Here is a 22,631-nt window from a genome sequence, read left to right as displayed (position 1 = left end):
TGACAAAGTCACTTAACATCATTTGAAAATGATAAAAAAGAGCAAACAAATCATTTACATTTTCAAAGGTAATCATGTATGTAAGATTTGAAAAGAATTAATGCATATCTAATGGCAACGTTTCTGTGCAAGATAACACAATTGTAATCGTGCCAGCCCCCCATGAAATAGTTTTGTATCTTTTAACTGTAAATTGGTATCTATTTCAAATAGACAAATAGCAAGTTACACATCTTATATACATACCTAAATGAATTTATGTATTTTCTAACGCAATAGTCAAATAATGCGCGAAAACATTCGCAACAAGAGTGAACGGAGAGGAGTAGCAGCTTGGGTCTCTCCTTTATGTCCGATTTACAAGACGCTCTGTCGGGCGTGTAAATCTAATGAAGAATCTCCCCTAAAGATATAGCGCAGACATATGTGACGTAGGCCATACGTTCACTTTCTCAACGCAGCGGGGCAGCACGAGGATGAGAAATTCAAGTTTAGGTACGGCCCCACACACACACACACAATCGCGAAGGCCACGTACGTGCAAATGAATCAAGCAATACAAAGTAACAAAAACGTGATAAAGAAACAAACATAAACGTGTATTTGAATGCAACTGTTCGGCCAATCTCAGTCTTCAATCAAAGAACTCAATTTTCCACAATTCCCTTTTCCCTGAGTCTTTCACAATTGCAATCGTGTCCTCGTGTGAACCTCGAGCTACTGAATGTCTGATGCCAAAAGCTCAACCTCCTTGATCCAAATGCCTTAGCTCTGCTGCACAGACCGGAATACCAATGAAAACAACGACCCCGGAATTGCGGTAAGTATTGTGGTTTAAAGCTATAGGTGCGTCTCAATTTGCGCACTTACGCACTATTCTACGCTTTTTTGTAGTATAGGCATAAATTGTGTTGTGAGTTCACATGGTAAATCCTCAAGTGCACTTTAATTACCCAGATGATGCACTTTCCAACCGAAAATATAAATGTGGAGCTGTGGACACTTAACGCACTAAATTGTCACAATTTCGTATACGTAGCGGAAGGGAGGCGGGGCTATCAGACACTGTTTGAGCAAAACTCTCCTGCAGAGTGATGACGCTTCGATCTGAAGATGATTATAGTAATACCGTGCAAAACATATGAAAACTACATTTATTGTACAATTTACGAGATTTTTTTTCCACACGCATTGTGCTATGCGATTGACGTCATTTCTGCTCGTCTGGGAAACCGATATACTTCCAGTTAGTAGGCTATACCGTTTAGTATTCCATTTGGGACGATACTAAGTTACCCTTCTTAAATTCACACACTACATGGTCGAGTGCATAGTGCATAGTTTAAGTGCGTAGAGATTAGTATGTCATTTGGTACACAGCTTTCATTTCTCCGTTGTATAATTTTCGTGCAGTTTTGTTTACATTTCATTTAGTCCATAACTCTTCAGTCTATATTAAGAATTTTGCCTACCATCCGAAGCGCATCATTTAAAATATATATAATCTGTAAACTAAAACCTGAGTTCTTTGAAATTAATCACGTCTATTTTAGGTCAAGATCCACTGGGTTTTAAAATTTTGGTTTAACATTTTTTAAATGGTTTAAAAAATTTCCGATATTTTGCTAAATTAGGCTACAGAGCAGATGCCGGACAAAATTAAACAATAGTCAGAACAGAATGTGTATTTAAATATTTTCACCTCAGATACATTATATGGAACAGACAGATACAATATTTCATCACAAAAATCACTGTACGACACAGCGGACCACAAGAAATACAAACAGAGGGTTAAAAGAAAAGCAGGAGGAGAATATGCATTGTCCACACCCTGAGTTCCAGGCCATCATATCAATGGTGAAAGTGCCCTGGCCTCTCAACATCCTAACATGCATCTTGGGCAGTGCATGGGTTCCTGTCCTCCCATGATAATAAAAAACACACAAATGAGTGGGATGTTGGGCATAAGGTGACCATGCTGCAGGTCCAGAGCGACGGTTGAGGGGATCAAATTGAGACATATTCCCGTGGAACCAGACCAAGTCACTGATAAAAAAGATTACTTAAACTGTACTTGCACAAACCCAAGCTGAATTATTTAAAGCCACAAAAAAACTGATATCCCCCTTATGTGGTTTAACAGCATTTTTTAAAACACTTGTGAAATTGCTGCTTTAACAAGTCTCCTTTAGCAGGACCTGCTCAAGTGGTGAAACGGTTTGAGTAGTTTATGTACAAATGCTGTTATAAAAAACAAAACTAAATAAACAAAACAAAACTGAGAAAAAGGCCGTGTTTGCGAAGTCACCATTTAAAAATGTTGAAAGAAGCAGATCTTTTTAGGGATTAAGTAATTTATCTCCTCAGTGACAATCAGAGGAGGGCTTGAAACTAAACATACAGAGAAAAAGGGAGCAGGATGTTGTCGAAACCTTTTGTGTGTTCTCTCACATTGGTTTAGATATGCAGCACTCTGTAGGGATGTTGTTCCTGCTTTTCAGCAAATTGGTTTCTTCATTGTACTAGCAGTGTCCATTCTTTCCGTAGAAAAGTCTCTAGCCCAAACTGTGCAGCAATGTTAGTTTGTGAAATGATGTCTTTTTGCACATGCATTTGCAGATGAATTCAGCATGTGAAAGTTTACACAAAAGTACATGTGAATGGATTGTGGAAAAAACTATGTTTATTTGTGTGTGAGTGCATGTTTTGTGTCTTTCTGTGTAAATTTGGATCTTGATTGTCACTGCTGAAGAAGTCTTTATTTAGTCCTTAGCTCTGAAACTCTTCAGTCTAGCTCAGGAAGTACCTTCCAAAGGTTATCCTTTAAAAAAGATTAAAAATATGAAAAGGGTATCGTCCATTCATCTGTCAGGGAAAAATATAAAAACAATGGTCAAAGGTGGGATAATCTTATTACATAAAAGTGTATTTAAAAAGTTAGAACAACATAGAATGTGACAATGCTAACTTAAATATTTTCTGAAAACATTTCTCATTAGAAAATAATTAAAGCAACTCCAGCAGTTTATTCTTGCAAAAACTATTTTCATTAAAAAAAATGTGAAACATTTAAATATCTGCACAGTAAAATCTTCTCTCACCTGTATAGAGACACGATAATGTTTAGGGACATGATATTTCCAATTACAGGCTGGTGACGGTAAAGCCTTCATCACTGGGCTGGTCAAGAAGCTGGCAAAGAACTCCTCCCCGAGCTGTTTGTGGTGCATAACGTTGTCCAATGGGTGCATAGCTGTCCAAGTTACCATGGTAACCCATCTCTTCATGTTGAGGGGAAGAGTCCATAGTTCCACTCATACATGAAGTTGACATGGTAGGTCCTCTGTGTAAAGGGGAGGGATATGATGAATGAGATGGAACTCTCATCCCAGACGCCATCAATGACATGTCCCGTTTGTGAGACGGCATAGAGACTGCTGGTGGCCGCTGTTCTTCATAGTTTTGGGGGCTGTCAGTGACACTTCCTCCTTGCCCATACCAGCATGGAGAGCCACTGTAACTTGGGGAATCATATTGGGAGAACTGGTCTTTTGAGACACGGTGTGGACTCATGGCAGAACCACACTGTGGTAAGAGGCGAGGGGTTGGGGAGACAGTTGGGCTAAAAGTCCTGGCAGCATGCCCATAAGTCTGTGAGGAGGGACCAACTTTTGGGTACTGTTTAAGGACATCTGACTGATTTGATAAACTGGGAGAAACACAGGCAGAATCAGGAGGATAGACGTGAGCAAACCGCTCATCTGAGGAGGGAGTAGAAGTGTGGGCAGAATATGGGGAGGGGTATTCACAGGACTCCGGGGCATGGCTGAGGGGTGACATGCTGCTACTATCTCCACTGTAGTAATCCAATGCTTCCTGGTATACACCCCCTGAACCCATTTGCCCTGTCCCTGATGGTGCTGAAGGCTTTTGAGATTTTGTTTTTGGTGGTGGGGGACGCTCTCTTTGGCAAGGAGAAAATCCTCCCCTGCCTCTACTTCCCCTAGGCTGTCTTCCGCCTGTAGCACTACGTTTTGCCCCCCCTCCTTGCATAGGTGGGCTGGCAGGTGATCCTGGGGGAAAAGAACATGATTCCCTCTCATTGTGTGTGTCAGACTTTTTTCTACGACCACGACCTGGTTTCGTCCCTCCTTGGAATAGTACGTTCTGACTCCAGTTGTAAGAAGGGCCTGCTGAATTCTCATTCCAGTCAAGCATAAGCTTTTCCAGGCTTGAAAGGCTAGACTGCCCCTCAGGCATAGGAACATCCCTTGAGCGAAATGCTCCCCCCATAACACCCATACCCCCTCCACCAGTATGAGATGAGTCTGAGGAGGATTCAGAGAGTGTATCAGGGCATGGGCGCTGTTTCGCTTTTTGGGGGGTGTAGTTTGAGATGTCAAGAATGTCTTTGGATTCTGATCCTGCTCCAGCTACCCCATAGTCAGAGTAACCATGAAAGTGATTAGTAGCATATGCATCACCACCCCAGTTATTTCCACCATGTCTGTATCCCCACTGACCTGTGGAGGTGTACTGTCTGCAACCCTCAGGGGGAGAAGATGATAAGGAGTAGGGGGTAGATTTTGACATTGACATATAACTTCCTCCTGGTGATGATGGGCTAGAGTCTCCTCGATTTATGGTTGAATGAGGTTGGCCTGGATATCCACTATAGTTGCGCTTGGCCAAACCCTGGTAGTTAGAATAACCCATCTGACACTGTGCGGAGGAAAGAGTGGGGTTTTTTGTGCCATAGCTACAGTCACTTGGTCTTTGCTGTTGTTGCTGCTGTTGAGGGAGGGGGTAAATGCCTCCCCCTTGAGGGACTCCAGCACTATAAGTAGGTGGATATTGAGGAAAACCTCCAGATAAATGAGGAGAACTTGGTGAACGGGAAAGTAAGAGTGCAGGGGATTTGGGGAAGGATGGGGTGGGAGAAGTTTGTGAGACGCTGTATGAGTATGAAGGCTTAGTTGTTGAGCTGCTCAGAGTTTGAGGTGATGGTAAAGGTGCCCCTTCCCCAAGACAGGCCTTTCCTTTTGGACTTTTTTTAGGAAAGGCAGGAGACCAACGATGGGCTGTACCCGGGCTTCCACCCTCATGAGCTGGAGTGAATTTACTGCCTTCTTGGCGCCCAGCAGGACTAGACATAGAAATGTCTAGCAAGTCAGAGGAGTCATCAGAATCAAGTAGAGAGCGAAAGTATCCTGCAAACATTCCCTGAGACTCCTCTCCTCTCCCCACACCTCTCATGCCAGGGCTGTGGTAGATCCCCCCCTTACCAGTCCCACTGCTTTGAAAAGCTCCGCGAGGGGAACAAGAACTCTGGTAACTACTTGTTTTCTCAGAAATATCCCTGTCGTCTTTCCCTATCCAGTCACTGTTACCATTTTGCCAGTCTTGGTCTTGATCTGTTGAACCATTTTTTAATGCCCCATTCTTTCGTGGCCGACGTTTTCTAACCTTGTCCCCTTGTGAAGAATCACCTAAAGCTGCCCTATTGATACCTCCAGCAACACCCTTACCTCTTTTTCGGGGAGTTCCCGATTCAGATGTGGGGATTTTCCGCTTTTTGCCTATTGTTTCAAAAAAGTCACTAAAAGATCTCTTAAAGGATTCAGAATTTCCAGCAGCCCCCCCTCCCCTACCACCCATACAGCCTGCACGGCCTCCTCTCCTGCGGAACCGCGTGAGGCGGTGCAAAAGAGTGGAAAGTGATGGGTTTTCTGGTGGTATGTGGAAAGTCTCAGGTTCTGTTGGGGTCCAGCATCGTGGAGGTGAGCAGCGGCCTGTGCTGGGAGGTTGCCTGTTCAAAAAGGCCAGTTTGGAGAGAACATCTGCATATTCTACCTTAACATCATTAGTATCATTAACATAGGATGGCTGTGGGGATGGTAGCTTTACTGTCCGTCTCCTACGTATTTTTTTGGGCTCTGCAGCACAGGCTGCTCCCACTCTGGTCTCATGCATGTCGGGTTGCCCTGGTAATGCCTGTTTAGGGGGACGCCCCCTGCGCCGCTTTAAAATAACAGGCAGCTCTCCAGGTGGAAACATAACCATCACACTTTTTCCATTGTTTTTCATGCGGAGAAGAGCAGTGGGCTCTCTGGGAATAGTAGTTCCCGGATCAGCTCCTACACCCCCTTCGGCCCCCTCTCCTGTTACGACCCTTTCGCCACGGGGTCCCGAACACACTGGCTCCAGAGATGATATCTTGTAGCTTTTTTGTCGTCGGCTCATGTGAACAGGTATTCTGGCTACTTTCACCACAATCCTTCTCATCCCCAAAAAACGTCCCTGTCGCTTTCCTCTAATTATGTGCGGAGTAACAATACCCTGTCCTTCTGATGTCATGCTATGATTTGGTGTAACATCTGTTGAAATGGCAGGCAGTGATAAATCCTCAAAGGCTGAGGCAACCCCACCCACCTCTGGAGGATGCTCCTCTAATGGCATAATGTTCTCTGATTTCCAGATCCTATTCTTCTCCTCTTCTTCTTCCTTTTGGTCATGTTCCCTTTTAAACATAGTATCCTCAGCAGCTCTACGTAAACGGGATGATTTCCGAAGATGGCACGGGAAACGCGGTCGACCAGAGCTCCGTAGGGTGTACTTCCTCTCAGCCTCCATAGAGGTCATGACAGTGCTTTGGTCTGTTATACGAATGTGATCAAGGTTGGTTGTATGATCCATTTCTGGCTTCTGACATTTTGAGTTGTGCTCTGTCTCATCCTTTGCTAAAGAGGAAGGGTTATATTGAGGAGGAGTCTGGTTGTTTGGGGAAAGGGTGGTGTTCAACAGAGGGACTGACTGAACATGAAGTTTGTGTGTTTCAGTCTTGGGAGGTAAAGACAAGTCTTCTGGGATAAGAGAGGGATCCTGCTCCACAAGTGAGGAGCCAGCGTCTGTAAGAGAGCACATGCCCTTTTGTGTAGGCCTGTGTTTTAGTGTGTTTGTGTCCATCCACATGTGGTTTTCCATTGAAATGTGTGTGTGAGGCTGCAGGTGTGTGCTTGTTTGTGTGAGTGAATGTGACTGTTGGGGTGTGTGAATTTGTGGTTGTGTGTTTTGCTGCATGTGCATTTGTTCATGTGTGTGTATTTGCCCCTCACATTCTGTATGTCTGCGTCTCCTTGCCCTACGTCGAAGCTGGTCTTCGTGGTTCTGCAGGCCATTAGCCAAAGAGGGCGTTGAAAAAAAACTGTAATGAAGTGAGCTGGCTGGATCTGAGCCAGAGGGTCCTACAGATGTGCCCTCAAGCTCTTCATTGCCCTCCCAAGGAGAGGGACCCTCAGCATCACTGCATTCTTTGTCAGCCAGTGCCTCACAAGCCAAACGAACACCTCCAGAGCGCAGGCGACCTGAAAGTCGGCTCATTACCCCGAAGTTGCAGATCAGGATCTTTCTGTTTCTGTTTATATCTATGAAGGATTCTTGTGAATTTGAAATGTGTATAGGGTCTTGTTTAGCAGGAAGGCTCTTTGAGTACACTCTTCCCTCTCATTATGTTGTTCTTGGCCAGAATAAATTGGACCTCCAGGCTTCACACAGTCTTGGGGTCCCCAGTTTTCAGGAATGCAGACCAGAGGCAAATAGTGTCCAGTAGTATTTTGAAGGTAAAGGGAAAAAAACAGAAGAGATGAGGAATGCAAACATACTGTACAACAACACAGCTGAAATGCTTTTGAAATAACTGCAGTTGTTCTTACCATGTCTGCTGCTGTGGCCTCGCTTTGTGTTATCCCTGTGGGCGAAAGGACATTTGTCACTATGGCGATACAGTTAGAGAACAGTTGTAACCATGGCAATAGAATATGAGTGGAACGGTAACCATGGTTACGTAGTTTTCCTTTCCAATCCAATGGATTGCAGGCCTCACTATGGCAATACAACATATGTCTCAGTGGATATGCAACTGATTTAGCAATTAAAAGCATTTTAAAAGCACTGCAGTGCAATCCTAGAAATGTATTTACCAAACTCTAGCACAGTTTGTTTGTTGTCTGTGATCCTCCTCAATACTTAAGTATCTCAATCTTTATTGATTTGGAAATGAAAATCAGAAACATAGTTAATTTTCTGTTCCATTACACATGGCATGTGTCATTAGGCCATGTTGATGTGCACATTATGTGATACATTATTAATTATTAAATGTGCAAAACATGAAATGACAGAAGTTTATACATTTAATATGGAGGAAACAACTTTGAAGTTTCCAAAAAATGTCTATGTTGTCACTAATTTGGTTAGCAGATAAATTGTGTGGAAGTTTAATTTAAAAATCCTTCGATTGCATTTGAAAAATAAAAACAAATAATAAAATATCCAATAAAAAAGGCAAATAGGTTTAAAGAGAGGTTTGAAAAGTTGATCATTCTCGCTCAAATATTATGTTTACACATAACAACTCCAAACACAGCATCAGTTAAACACAAAATAAGACACTGCAGAAGAAAGCGTCCCTAAACAATGTAGAGTTAGGATATGGCAGCAGGGGGCAGCAGAGGGACAAAAGGAGGCATATTAAAGGCTGGAAAGTTCCTGCAGAATATGATAGATGGATAATAGATCTTTAAGTGGTCTGAAGAACAGCTAAAATAGGACAATTATGGGTAAAATGGAACAATGTTTTAAAATAGAATCATCAATATCATGCTGAAAAATGACTTGTCCCCAAAAATCATTTGACATTCTCCTGTGAACCACTAAATGAAATTTTATGCACAATGTCCATGCATCTGTTTTCCTTACAGCTAGATGAACCAAAAGTACAAAAAGATCCAAACAGGACAACTATCCATATTCTACATTGCAGTTGTTCTGAAGTCCTAAAAAAGCTTTAGGTGAAGAACAAAGAAAGGCTTGAACTGTAGCATATAAATAACATGTGGACTATATTACTTTTATAGCGTCTTTTTGGAGCAAGACAAAATCCGCTTTTTGCATAGAAAATAGCAACTCGGATATTCTGCATAACTTAATACATTTTCTTTCAGATATAAAGGAAAATGGTACAGGACTAATAGAGTATGAGGGTTAATAGGTGACTGCATTTTTTCATTTTTGGGTGAACTATTCACTTAAGAATTCCGCTTTACTTGAGATAAACATTGTAGTGATTTAAGTAAGTCCAGGGGCTGGACACACACATGCACAATACAGTTCTATCCATTTCTGAGGCTGTCCCACATGGTTTGTATTACTAACTGGCAACGATAAAAAAGTGCAGAAAGAGAGAAAGCGAGTGAGCGAACCAGAAACATGTGCTACAGTACATAATGCCAAACAAGCTGCCACACTTGCTTTTTTGAAGACACTTTTATAGAGACAAACAGACATTCAACATCTACAAATGTAAAAACAATTTTTTTGCAAAAAACAATGAACCTAAATGTATATAGGGAAATGTGTAAAACATACTCATGTCTGAATGCATATATTTCATAGTTATAAAAACATCACTACTGTAAGTGTCATGTTACATCATATCACACATTACGTATTTTACATTATATTGTAAATTCTAGATGGCCATATATATCAGATTTCTGTATGGGTGGTCTCCCCAATCCTTTATTTCTCTGTTAATAATGCTCAAACTTCACTTTTCCACTTAATTTTATCCTTTTGTCAATATATAAAACAAAATAATGACCTAGACAAAATAGTTACAATTAAGTGCCTTCTGGAGCCTATTGCCAGTTTGGCCCACACTTTCTCACACAAAACACTTTAATTCTCTCAGATTTTATCGGTGCCTGCTCCCTGTTTTAAACTCTCTTCACAAGCTCTCAGAGATTATTTTGCAGGTCTAAATGCACCGTTGTCTATTTATTCTTCAGAACAATTCATTTGTTGTGTTCTGGAAGGCTCATGACCTTCACTCAACAGCCAGGTTTCTGGTACTTCCCCAGAAACTGCACTCCAAATGCTTCTGTCTTCGCTTAAAACCATCCACACGTTTAAAGCACCAGTGCCAAAAGCAACAAAACAACACAAAACATCAATGAACTTCTTGTTTCTCATCAATGAATTTCTCTACATTATATGATAAACATAGAAACTTTGTACATTACAAGAAAGGTTTTCTTTATCATTAAATTTTGTTGTTTATGTGTGTTAAACTGCAATTTTCATATGTCTGTCTTAGCAGGGGGATCCTTGCTTAGGTCTTTCAATGGATTGGCAAAAGAACGTAAGGATTTTGGTGAAAGCTACGAGTCCCTGCTTGAGTTTGAAGGTCTGGAAACTATGTGTAAGTTGAAGGTGTTCTTCTCATCTATTTAAATTGTTTCTCAAATATTTCTCAAATATTTAAATCCTCTTCTATGGCCACATCCTGTGATGCTGACTACAGCACTAGTCTTAGTCTTCCCGACACCATTATAAGTGGCATTTATTGTTTATCTGACCTCCTGAGTCAATTCTCGGGTTCTCTTTTGTTTTTGTACATCCTGATTATACACAGAGCAACACAGTCTCAAGGGAATTCGTGATATTGTCACAAACTGTTATCTATTAATTTGTGTCACCCAGCACGACTTTCAATCTTAAGTATTTTAATATGCGATATCTTTCATAATTATAAATAAATACCGACGCAATCTGATTGGTATTCACCTATCTTACAAGGTGGTTCATTCATGTGAATTCCTATTTCCATACGTTGTCATTTGTGTGTTTTGTTATGATTTGAAAGAATGAATGAGGGCTTTATATAGTGCTTTAATGTGTATTGCTGTACACCCTTTACAATCAAATGAGGGGAGTCTCTCCTCAACAACCACCAGTGTTCAGCTTCCATCTGGATGATGTGACGTCAGCCACAGTACCATTGCGCAAGTGCACTCACCACACACCAGCCATAAGTGGAGAGGAGAGAGAGATTCAGAGGGTGGGGATTATTAGGGGTCTATGTTTGAAAAGGGCCAGTGGAGAGAATCTGGCCAGGACACCAGGGTTACACCACTACTCTTTACGAGAAGTGCCATGGGATCTTTAATGACCACAGGGAGTCAGAACCTTGGTTTAACGTCTTATTCGAAGGACATTTTATACAGTACAGTATCCTCATCAATATACTGGGGCATTGGGACCCATACAGACCACAGGGTTATCACCCCTTGCTGGTCTCACTAACACCTCTTCCAGCAGCAACCTAGCTTTCCCAGGAGCTCTCCCATCCAGGAACTGACCAGGCTCAGCCCTGCTTAGCTTCAGTGGGCAATCACTCTTGGGCTACAGGATGATATGGCTTCTGATTTGACCTTTCCCATGTCATGTTATGGTTTAGGGGCAGGGTTAGGTTTGCCATTTATCGTTGCTTTGCCACCTTGTGAAAGCCAAATTTGCCTTTAAAACATTTACGACTTCAGGTTTTAAATATATAAATGTACATACATGTGATGTCTGTGTATTGAAAGTTGTGCTGGTGACACGAAAAAATTGGGAAATTTGTGTCCTTGTGTCCTGTTAATGAATTTATACAAAATGTTGTGCCTATGCCACAAACTGCCTTAAGACTGGGTTGCACATAAATACATAACATGCTATTTTTTATATATGGCTAGGTTTTTTTTCTTCCACTATATGTCTGGAAAATTTGGGAAAGTATTTATATCTACAAACTGCCATTTATTGATGACGTTGATGACAGAGCATACAACATTAAATTCTACAAATCTGTATCATGGAAACATCACAACCAAACAAGCTCTCTCCATACAGGATAGTGTAAGTAAAATATGGCATTAATAAGGCGTAATCTCTTTATAAAATAGTTCATCAGTGTACAATCAGCAGGTTCATTTTGCAAAATAAACCTTGATGGGGCGAAGGGGACACAAAAAATATGGATCTTGTCTTTGTTCTGAAGGGCTCTACTTGCTGAATATGACCTAATGATGCATCATCCCAGTTATTACACGTCTATATTAAATCAATAAATTCCAATCATTCTAAACCTGACTTCTAAAGTCAATCTTTAAGTGACATTTGCTTGAAGCGAGAACACACAATTGTTATACAAAAAGTACCTCTGCATGAATAAAATAAATTGCCCAGATGACAGGTCAATTTTACAGCATTGCCATTGACAACTGTCACAGATTATTCAAAGATATTTGACAGCTAAATCCTGTGATTAGGCCTATATCGAAACAGCTGTGAATCTTAGTGGTTCTAGTATTGCATCATTCTTTGTTCTAAGACAGATTTGTATTAGATTAAGTTTTGTATTAAATTCATACCAACGCTGTCAAAAGACAGATGCACATAAACAATTCTACTATTTAGATCTTTCATATTCTGTCTCTGTAATTCTTGCTCTCTTTTATAAAGTTGTATTCTTTCTCCTTTCTCTGTCTCTTCCGCTTACTCTAATTAATACTACTCATTAATTAAGCATCAGTCATCAGAAATGAGCGCAACTGCAGTACAGTACTTTAATTACAGTCACACACACACAAACGCTCTCTCTCACACACAGACAGAATCGTTCAAACAGAGTCCCTTAGATATTCACAAACATTCCTCCTCCTCAGCGTTTGAGAGAAATTCAATGTCTGGAGCTTCTCCTACTCTTCTCTCACAGTTCTGGCACCATCACGTATCAGCCTGCCAGGACAGACTAGTGAGCTGGATTAAGTCAAAGCGTGTGTGTGAAGTAGAAATGAGTAAAGTTAATAGTGGTCTGCTTTGTGTGATAAATAATTGTGTTTCAACAGCATATGGTAGACTAGTTAAATAATACCCGATTTGGAAAGATTGGTAGTTATGGTTATAAATCAACACCAATTTTGGCCAATTTGGTTTAGGCTGACTTTGGTATAGATGCATGGCATTTAAATGCATTTCGGTATTCGAGCAACCAGCAAATAAAAATTATGACGGATTCCACCTGTTTGAGCAAACCCTTAAACTTGATCTAAAATGGTCTATAGTACAATTGTACTACATATTTTGAATAGTTTGTTTTACATATTATATTTATATTCTTCCTGTTATATTCTCATTTTAATTTAGGCACTATAACTCCCTCTCTTCCTCAGACTCTGCCCCTAATCGATCCCTTAATGTCTGTTTTAGACTTCTTACCGCAGCTTCCCCTATTTCCCTCTTTTCTTCTTATTCAGCCCTTTGCAGGTCTGTCATTCTCTCTTTTAACTGCGGCAATGCTCCCCAGAGGATCCAAGCAGCTGGTAACGGCTAACCAATCAGATAGCTGTCCAATCACAGGGTACACTGATGGCCACCTGTCCATCTCCATAATCAACCATGCTGTAAACAATCATCACAGCACAAGACAAGCAATAAGAAATCTGAGCATGCTCAGAATGGAATTTTGTTTTAATCTCACAAAAGTCTACCCCAATCTCTTCAGGTGTAGAGAGGTACTTACAGTAAGCACACATAAATGACAGAGAGCTCGGACCAGAGACTCAAGTTACTCAATCTAATAAAATAATGTTTACTCAAGGGAGGATGCCGGGAGGGTGTCAGAAGACAGGTGGGTGGCTGGAAGGTGGTTGCTTCAATATGCTTGGAAAATGATTGACAGGACATTAGACCTCTCCCAAAACTGTTTAAACTTCATTTATGCCTGGTAGAACAAAACTTTAAGGAATAACACTTTTTTCAGACGCAGAGCAACATACACAAACAGAAATGCATGGTCGGATCTTTTCCAACTTTTTTTGAGTGCATATATATCTAAGTATGTTTGCACAAGTGTTTGTGAAGGGATGTTTGCCTGCTTACACAAGTGCAAAGAAGTGCTTGTGTGTGTTTACACAAGTGTGTGTTTGTGTGTCAGTGGGTGTGTTAGGGAAAAGCACTCACTCAGTTCAAATGAGAGTGCAGTTGTTGCTAAGATACAGGCAGCAGCCCCGACAGTGTGAGGGCGAGTGACAGAGAGAGAGAAAGAAAGAAAGAGAGAGAGAGAGAGAGAGAGAGAGAACAGAGTAGGAGCAAGACAGGGTGAGAGAGAAAATGGGGAGAGAGTGTTGGGGAAGTAGAGTGAGAGAGGGAGAGGGAGAGAGGTAGAAGTGGGTCATAAGATCCACTGAGACACAGTGACACTCTGCAGAAACACAGCTGTCATCACACACGCACACACTTTGTCTTTTCTCTGGTTTCCCTTCTTTGCTTTTCACTCTGCCTCAATCATTCTTCAGCTCTCCTTTCCTCCAACTCTGTTCCTCCTCCTCATCTGCATTCTCAATATCTCATGAAATCTCTTCCTTTTCCCTCTCTGTAACCTCTCAGTCACTTCTCCTCAGCCGCTCTCTTACTGTTTCTCTACTTGGTGCAGAAACGGAGCCTTGTGTAGAGTTGTTAAATAAAATTTGTTTTCACGCTTTAGTTTTTTGTTTGTTTGTTTGTGAACAGCTGTCGTGTGTAGAAGTCTAAGGTGTGGATGAGGAGTGTTTTATTGTAATAAAGGGCTCTTAAAATTCAATTAATCTCTCTCTCTCTCTCTCTCTCTCTCTCTCTGTCCTGCTACTTTTTTCTCTTTCTATTACTTGAACACTCTTGTCCCCAGCTGGAGGAATTTCCTAATAATCTTCATCACAAGAGACTTTTGCACTCGGCCAAGCCATAAAGACACAGAAGCGCACTGACGTACATTACCTCTATTGCTTGTCTTTTCCTGTTACTGACAAATTGCATCGGACACTGTTGCACTGCATTTATAAATATTTAAAAGCCCAAATCACGTGAGTTTTTGAGAAATTCTAATTATGCTATGTTACTCATAGTTATAAACTATTTGAAAACATAAAATGTACTTTTTATGAACGATACATTTGAAGATATCATATTATATGTCATAATATCATATAAATATTAAAATATATATAATTATCACAATTTTGACAAAATCTGCTGAGCTGAACACTGAATATACGGTTTTATTTTAAAGTTCAAAAAGGGAAATTGCAGAATATAGACTGCAAAAGTTAGGTAGGTAAGTGGGGTGTAACATAACATGAAATAGATGTCATTTAAAAAAAAAGGTATTTTTCTCACGCCTCAGCTGCGGGAATATTACAATTATTTATGGATTTTTTTTTACGGTAAAGCTTATGATCAAAAAGCATAACATTTTCTACCGAAGAATTTCTGATCTTATTTTGCCATTTCAGCATTATTTCTCCTTTTTTGTGTTGATGTTCAAAGTTAGACTGAATTTTATAGACAACATAGTAAAAATTTTTTTTTTTTAAAAGGTTACCTGTTCGCCCTAAAGTTTTGAGTTAAATCAACTTAAAAATATTAGTTAACTTGATGAATCTGATGCAAACTCATTGAGTAATATTTGTAACTCAAAATTTTTAGGCAACCAGGTAACTTATATTTTTTAGTTGAACCAACCATGTCTTTTTACATTGGAGAATAGTTTGGTTGCTAGGTTTCAAGAAAAGAAAACCTTGTGAAAATTCATAAAATATAAAACAAATCATTTTGACCCCGAGATTGACAATCAGCCTTTTGTGAAGGTGAAGCCCTTCCTTACACAGACTTATTGTTAATAAAGGAAGCCCTATTTAGTTTACTTTTTTTTGAGAGGAGCAAAGCCTACACAGATCTGACCCCCACCCCTGATCTCCCACCCCTCTCTTGGGTAATATGACCGCAGCACCAGCTGGAAAAAGCCATCCAACGGCAGCAAAAGTGTGTGAGAGAGGTGAGTTAAAATCACTCACTCCATCCACACCTTCCTCTCTCTCTCTCTCTCTCTCTCTCTCTCTCTCACTTTCTTTTAATGCAACCTATAATATGTATCTGCCTCTCACGTTTTTGTTTATTCAAACCCTAACCTCCTCCTCCTCCTCATCAACCAATCAGCCTTAACTTTGATTTCTCTCTTCGCACATCAACCTGGCATTCACACGCCTCTCCTCCACTCCTATCCATCACTGGATTGCGTCTAAAGCATAGGCGTTCTCTCACCCGCCAGCTCTTTCACACACCCTATACATTCAGACATATGGATGTTCAGCGCACATCCTACACACAACAGTACCAACGCTATAGCAGACGCACACTCTCGCACATATTGTGTTAGACCTTGAGGCCAGTGTTTTGTAGAGGGGCCTCTCCACTGCGGCCCTGACTTCCTGACTCCCCCCAGCACCCCTGTTCCACTGTTGCCGTGGGAGACACTGCTGCAGAGCCGGTTGCCAAGGAGAAGAGCTGCTGGCTGGCTGTTTAAACAACAATGGCTGCCTTGTGCACATTCCAACTCTAGACACTGACAGCATGTTAAGACCTGCTTCAGAATACACACATACGCTCCTTCTTTCTGTTTGTCGGCACAAGTATGCACATACTGCAGATGTTCCTAAGACTTTTTCTCCTGTTCTCTCTCACACGGCGAATGTGCTGGGCTTTATTCAAACGCATCTGTTTCTCTTTAAACCGCACAGCCTCTTAATTCTCTCATTCTGTATCCCTCTCTCACGTTCTCTGTTTCCATGGACTAACTCTCTTCTCGTTCAGTATGGGAGTGTATAGTGCACTCATCCATCTTTCTGTTGTACAATCCCTCTATCATCATGACCAGAAAATTCCACTCCCTCCTACTCTCTCTCTCTCTCTCTCTCTCTCTCCTCCCTTATCGGCCCTCAGTACCTCAGCTCTTCCCCCACTCTCTCACTTTCTTCTGTGTTTCTCTCTCTCTCTCTCTCTCTCTCTCTCTCTCTTGCTTGCTCGCTCTTCCTCCCTTATCTCCCCACAGAACCCCTCCTCTTACCCACAATCTCTCACTTTCTGCTATGTCTCTCGCTCACTCACTCTCTCAGCACTGTGTAATCTCACTCGCTTTCTCTTTTCTCTCTCTCCCTGTCTCTGGCAGAGGAAGTGTGTGTTCCCCAGGGGGAGCTGGGCTCATTAACTTCCAGCAGACAGAGAGAGAGAGAGTATGAGAGGGAGAGAGTGCAAGAGAGAGGGAGAACCGGAAAGAGAGAAACGAGGAGGGTGAGACAGTCTGCAACAGAGTCTGAAGGTGAGGAAAAGAAAGGACATGGATGGACAGACGGATGGATGGGTGGGTGAGTGAGTGGATAGATGGATAGATGGATGGATGGATAGATTTTAATACGTCAGTGTTATAGTGAAAGTTATAAAACTTTTAAAAAAATCATCTTGATACTGCTCACTGATTTTTTCTCTCTCTACGCAGCTACTACTTTTAACCTTTTTGAGGTTCAATTATCACAATTAATAAAAAAGTCAATCCTAATTAATACCACGATTTGCACTTCAATTTAGTTCATTATTATTATTTCCCTATGTATAATTCAATTAATTCAACAGCACCACACAAGTCTCGAGTTGTACAAGAATAGCCTGGAGGGTAAACAGGTGTTTTGAGCTTGCTGCCTGACACACCAACACCCACAGTCATGTGTGGGAAAGCTGAGGTCACATGTGAATTCAGCTCTGGGACCAATTTGATCTTGAATCATTAACAGAGCAGCATGCCTTAACACCACATTTTTCTGAAAGAATACAGTACTGTTAGGAAAGAACCAAATTGACTGCCAAATGGATGTTTATGACCTCCTATGAAGTGAAGAATGTTAGATGAGAACCTATTGCCTACTGCTATGTACCCTAAGAATCAAACCCACGATTTGAGCTACAGGAACAGAACATATGATGTGTAACTTTAAAGTATTGTTTACATTGTCCCATTATGTTTCAGACGGTTTACACTATGAACAAGAGTAAATGAATGGCTAAACTACAACAACTTAATTCGCAACCTATCATCAGTGACATTAAATGTGTTATGAATAGAGACAGTCAAACCAAACATTATTCAGACACCAGACATCTTTTTTTACTAGTGGGTGAAGCACATTGTAGTTCATTTATTTAAGTGAGGATAGCAAAATAAAGTAAATTGTGTTAAATTAAATCCAAATATTATTCATACGGTTGACTGAGAGTAAAATTGATAAATATTTTGGGCCAAATTATTCAGACACTTTGACCTGACAAGTTTTTCTTAAAGGTCTTTTTCTTTAGTTACTAATGCGACCTTTTCACACAACACACTGAACAAAACTAAGCATTGCTTAGTATTTGGCTGCCCTAAATCAGTAATATCTAATTGTGTACTTAAAGGGATAGTTCATCCAAAATGTCATCATTAACTCACCCTCAGATTGTTTCAAACCTGTGTAAATTTCTTTGTTCCAATGAACACAGAGAGAGATATTTGGAAGAATGTTAGCAATTTTCAGTTCTGGAACATCATCCATTACCATAGTAGAATTTTTTTTGTTCTGTTGAACACATAATGACATATTTAGGAAAACAAAGACTTCTCGGGCACCTTTGACTACAATTGAATTCTTCCTACTATTACAGTTAATGATGTCCCGGAACTGAAAGTTCATTCTTCCAAATATCTATTGATAGATTTGTCATTTTTGGATGAACTATCCCTTTAAATGTAACAGCTGACATTAATTCAAACTAATCCATTACATGTACCTTTCTATCAAAGGTAAACTGACATAATAAAGATGAACTTGTTCTGATAGAGTTTAACTCAGAGTTCTTGTCTCATTTTAGCAGATAAACTGTGATGAAGTGAGAAATGTTGAAGGTGTCTAAATAATCTTTTGTTTTACTGTAGCTTCCTTACAAACATAATGACTTAATAGAAGTCATAAACATTTGCCAATCAAGAAAACCTTGAATTAAGTTATAAATTTGAAGGACTATACTTCACTAATATTTACTAAACAACTGAGATTATGTTTCAGTTAAATGGTTGCTCTTTGCTATAACTGTATTCTGTGGTAAAAAAATCAAATTGTACAGTCCAGTAGGAATAAATGATTTTACAGATTAGAAGAGATTTAATGACACCCAAAAGATTAAGGGTTTGTGATGCAACACTTATTGCCATATATCACCTATAAATATCATAGGCCTTTTAAAAACCCCAAATAATACAATTTCTGCTCTTCATTGTGTTCTGTTCTATTATTATTGTTATTATTTGAACTATTTATTGGTTTAAAATAAATGAATGACCTTTGTATGAATAAATTCATAAATCAAAACCACAGTGAATCCAACGTTTCTGGTGTTTAAATGTGTAAATTGTCTAGTCTTTTAATATGTCAAACAAACAAAAGAACGTAAATGTCTCAAATATACTTCATCCTGTATTTTTTAAATGCATTAAAGTGTAAATTAAACCCTGGTAATATTAAAATCTTTAATTTAGTAGGAAAAAACTTCAAGTAGATCGTTGACAACAATGAGTAAATTTGAGCAGGCTGTCCCGAATACCTAAATGGATGTATGGAACAAAAACTCACGCTTACCTTAGACATTGATTCTCTCAATCATTTCTCATCTCACTCTCAAACTGCATGTTTCCATGGCAATCTTCAGCCAGGCAGTTTGTTACCTGAAAAAGAGAGACGAGAGAGAGAGAGAGAGAGAGAGAGAGAGAGAGAGAGAGAGAGACGAGAGAGAGACATCAAGTTAGCATTGTAAATATGTTACATTTACATTAAAGCATTTAACAGACACTTTTATCATAACTAACAGTGGATTTAAAGTACACGTTTGTTATCCGTATGTATGTTCCCTGGAAATAAAACCCACAACCTTTGAACCCCTAATACGGTGCTCCGATTGACTGCCAGGTACATATCATTACAATGCAACTGATCTCTACAATTAAAGTCTACTCTATCAACAGCATGAACACAGAACTGCATAAATTGCTAGAGAAAGATGAAGTGTAAAGACGGATGGTGTGAGCATTTGTTACATATATGTTATGGTGTGTATCTCACAGCATGCTTGAGATATTGTTTATGTGATATATCGCTTCACTGCTGCTTCTCGTCTCTATCTTGTTTTTTTCTCCTCTCTTTTTCTCTCACTCTTTAATAATTGAGCTGCTTCTGTCTCTTGTTAGAGTTGGCTCGTTACGGAGAGACACAGAAACCAGCCAGGTATACAGAACCCCTGGATACTCTCTCTCGCTTTCTCTCTCTCCAACTCCATGTTCCTTGCGCAAAAGTTCTCTGTGTCTAGTGTTCACACACACACACACGCCATGCACACACGCACACAAACATACTGATGTGGATAAACTTAGCAGCCTGCAACATAATGCCTCTCCGTTTCTCCCTGCTCGAGGATCTTAGGGTCAGAGGTGAACATTTCTCCAAAAAAACAAGCTACAGCCAGTCACAAAGGGAATAAAAAGTGCAGGAAATAGAGAAGTTCTGCGTATAAGGCTTGTTCGATAAGTATGTGTTGTGTGAGACATTGGATTCACTCAGTGTTTTTTTTATATGGGTGCCAAGCTCGAGAAATTGGATAAATCCTATAAAAAATCTGCAAAGGAATAAATCTAAATATCAACATAAATATATATGCAGAGATATTTTTTGTATGTTTCTTTAGTGTTTGTTAAAAGATCGGCTATAGGATATAGTTCTGAAAGCAGTGGCCAAGGTCAGTTTTACCTAATGCTGTCTCCACTCTGCCAATCATAGGTTTCCAGCTGTTGTGGGAAACCAAGCTTACTTCACAGAATAAAGGTTGCCATGGAGACCAGAGCTATAAGATTGGCCAACACTTTGTGACAGGTGGACACCGTAACACAGACTATACTACCCAACCCTTTCAACATAACCTGACGATTCCATATAGACGTATAAAGTCACAAACCCATACAGTTCATCCTAAATATTATATAGACTAATAACATTTAAATGCGCATTTTACCAAATCATAGACTCCTCGCAGGTCACTATATGGTTATCTGTCAGTCTCCATGACAACACAGCATATGGATACAGAAGAACAGAACATTTCCCAGAAACATCCGCGTTTGCGTAATGCCACTATTTGCGTGTTTGGGGCAGCGCGCATGTTTTTTTACGTTCTTGGCGTGTGCCGTGAATAATCGAGACTGTCACAACATAAACATCTCCACATTACGCACCGCCGTCGCGCGCACAGCTAGAGTCGAAAGACCTGCGCCAACGCGCCACTGCATTGCTCATCATTGCCCACTGTCAAGCAGCAGAGGACATCAGTAAAAAAACTAACTTAATTGCCTTGTGATGACAGTGCTGCATAAAAGAGAGAGAGAGAGAAAGAGGGAGCTGAATAATTAGCCAGACTAATCAAAAGTGGAGTCATTGGCGAGCTCCAGGCAGAAGCGCGAGGCTTTTGTCGTCTCCCCATAATTATCAGCTAACGCATCAGACGCTCATACATGCCGTCAGTCAGCAGCCACTTATGATCACTCATCAATATTTCATAATTGATGGGCACATTTATGTTTGCTGTGTTTTACCGACGCATACGTATTTAACACTGAGTCAACTAAAACGGTGCATATTTTCATTACAAAAACGAGTTAAGTCATCTCAATTATTACAAAGCTTTCATATAACAAAACGTGTATATTGTTATTTAAATGGCAATAAATAATTTACTCGCAGAAAACATTTTATATTTACAATGTATAACATGACTCATACAAAAACGTTTGGAATGTAGGTGAGTGTAGGCTAATCTATGTACCCATGGTGTTTGCGCGCGCGCCCGCGTGTGTGGATGAGTGACCTATCGCGAGCTCAATGAATGGCAGCGATGAGGTTAATAAAAATTCCTTCAATAGAAAACACAAACCCTCGTGAAATGCGGCGCGGCGCAAGGAAAGACTATGCAAATGTTGGCTGTGAAGCCAGACGCCGCGCACTCACCGGGAGGCGCCGAGCTCCGCGCTGCTGCAGCTGTGGTGCTGCGCTTCTCACGCGCTCATCAGGCTTGTCGCGGCTGGATCGCAGAACATTCGGTAATAATACCACTCTTGACAAGCAGCATCCTATACGCAGAAAGTCTCTAAAATACTATTTATGTATGTTGGTTGGAGGTTTTAGTCATCCCGATCCTCTTCTGTCTCGCGACGCCAAACAGGCTGTTCAGCATCTGGCTTTAAAAAAAGAAAAGAAAAAAGACAAATCTATGCAGATAGAAAAAAAGGAAAAATTGCGAGTTGTTGTCACCGCCTCTCATAAAAACTCAAACTGCAGCAGGGATACCGCAGTTTGAACACCGGAGCGCCCCGGGAGTGGAGCGAGCGCGAGTAATTGGAATGAGCGCCGTTCTGCGCCGTTTCTCGCCCTCTGCAAACCAACTCGTAGTTATCTAGTCAGAGAAGGCTGAGACGTGCCTTGTCGACAGGGACATCCGGGCCTCCGTAGATTCTTATGTCTGGTTTTTTTACTCCTCTGAAGGACTCTGGGTACTGAAGTTTTGCTTACAAGTATGACTTAATTTACCCTCCCTCTCTCTGTGTATATGGGTTGCATAAAACCTGTCCCACACGTTCGATCCTGCATACGTAACAGCTTCATTTAGCCTAACATCTGGGATGCACAAAATAGAGGTGCATTGATCCCTAAAAAATATCTTTATATATGCATAACAAGCCATTAAATGAGCATCAAAGTGAGTTCTCATTATTCAAAGTGCATCTGACAAGAAGTTTTGACATAAAAGAATGCATAGGCAATGCTGTTTTATGATGTTAACATCATAGATTTTTTTTTTATAAATAT

General features: G+C 40.4%; 1 protein-coding gene across 1 annotated transcript; it reads right to left on the bottom strand.

Moving 5' to 3' along the window:
- Window positions 1-1,676: 1,676 nt before the first annotated feature.
- On the bottom strand, window positions 1,677-22,178 carry ahdc1 (AT hook, DNA binding motif, containing 1). Its single transcript, XM_056742171.1, has 5 exons — window positions 21,774-22,178; window positions 19,362-19,447; window positions 7,716-7,750; window positions 3,105-7,558; window positions 1,677-2,868 (listed from the first exon to the last, which is right to left on the bottom strand). Exon 4 carries the CDS (start codon window positions 7,381-7,383, stop codon window positions 3,148-3,150), a length of 4,236 nt encoding a protein of 1,411 aa, XP_056598149.1. The 5' UTR covers window positions 7,384-7,558; window positions 7,716-7,750; window positions 19,362-19,447; window positions 21,774-22,178; the 3' UTR covers window positions 1,677-2,868; window positions 3,105-3,147.
- Window positions 22,179-22,631: the final 453 nt, after the last annotated feature.

This window comes from Triplophysa dalaica, chromosome 25 (genome assembly GCF_015846415.1).
Source record: "Triplophysa dalaica isolate WHDGS20190420 chromosome 25, ASM1584641v1, whole genome shotgun sequence".
In the NCBI taxonomy this organism is placed as follows: Eukaryota; Metazoa; Chordata; class Actinopteri; order Cypriniformes; family Nemacheilidae; genus Triplophysa; species Triplophysa dalaica.
This window is presented reverse-complemented; position numbering and strand designations above follow the sequence as displayed.

Excerpts from the sequence above, each read along its gene's own strand:
- ahdc1 (XM_056742171.1), bottom strand. The coding sequence starts at position 7,383 with ATGAGCCGACTTTCAGGTCGCCTGCGCTCTGGAGGTGTTCGTTTGGCT.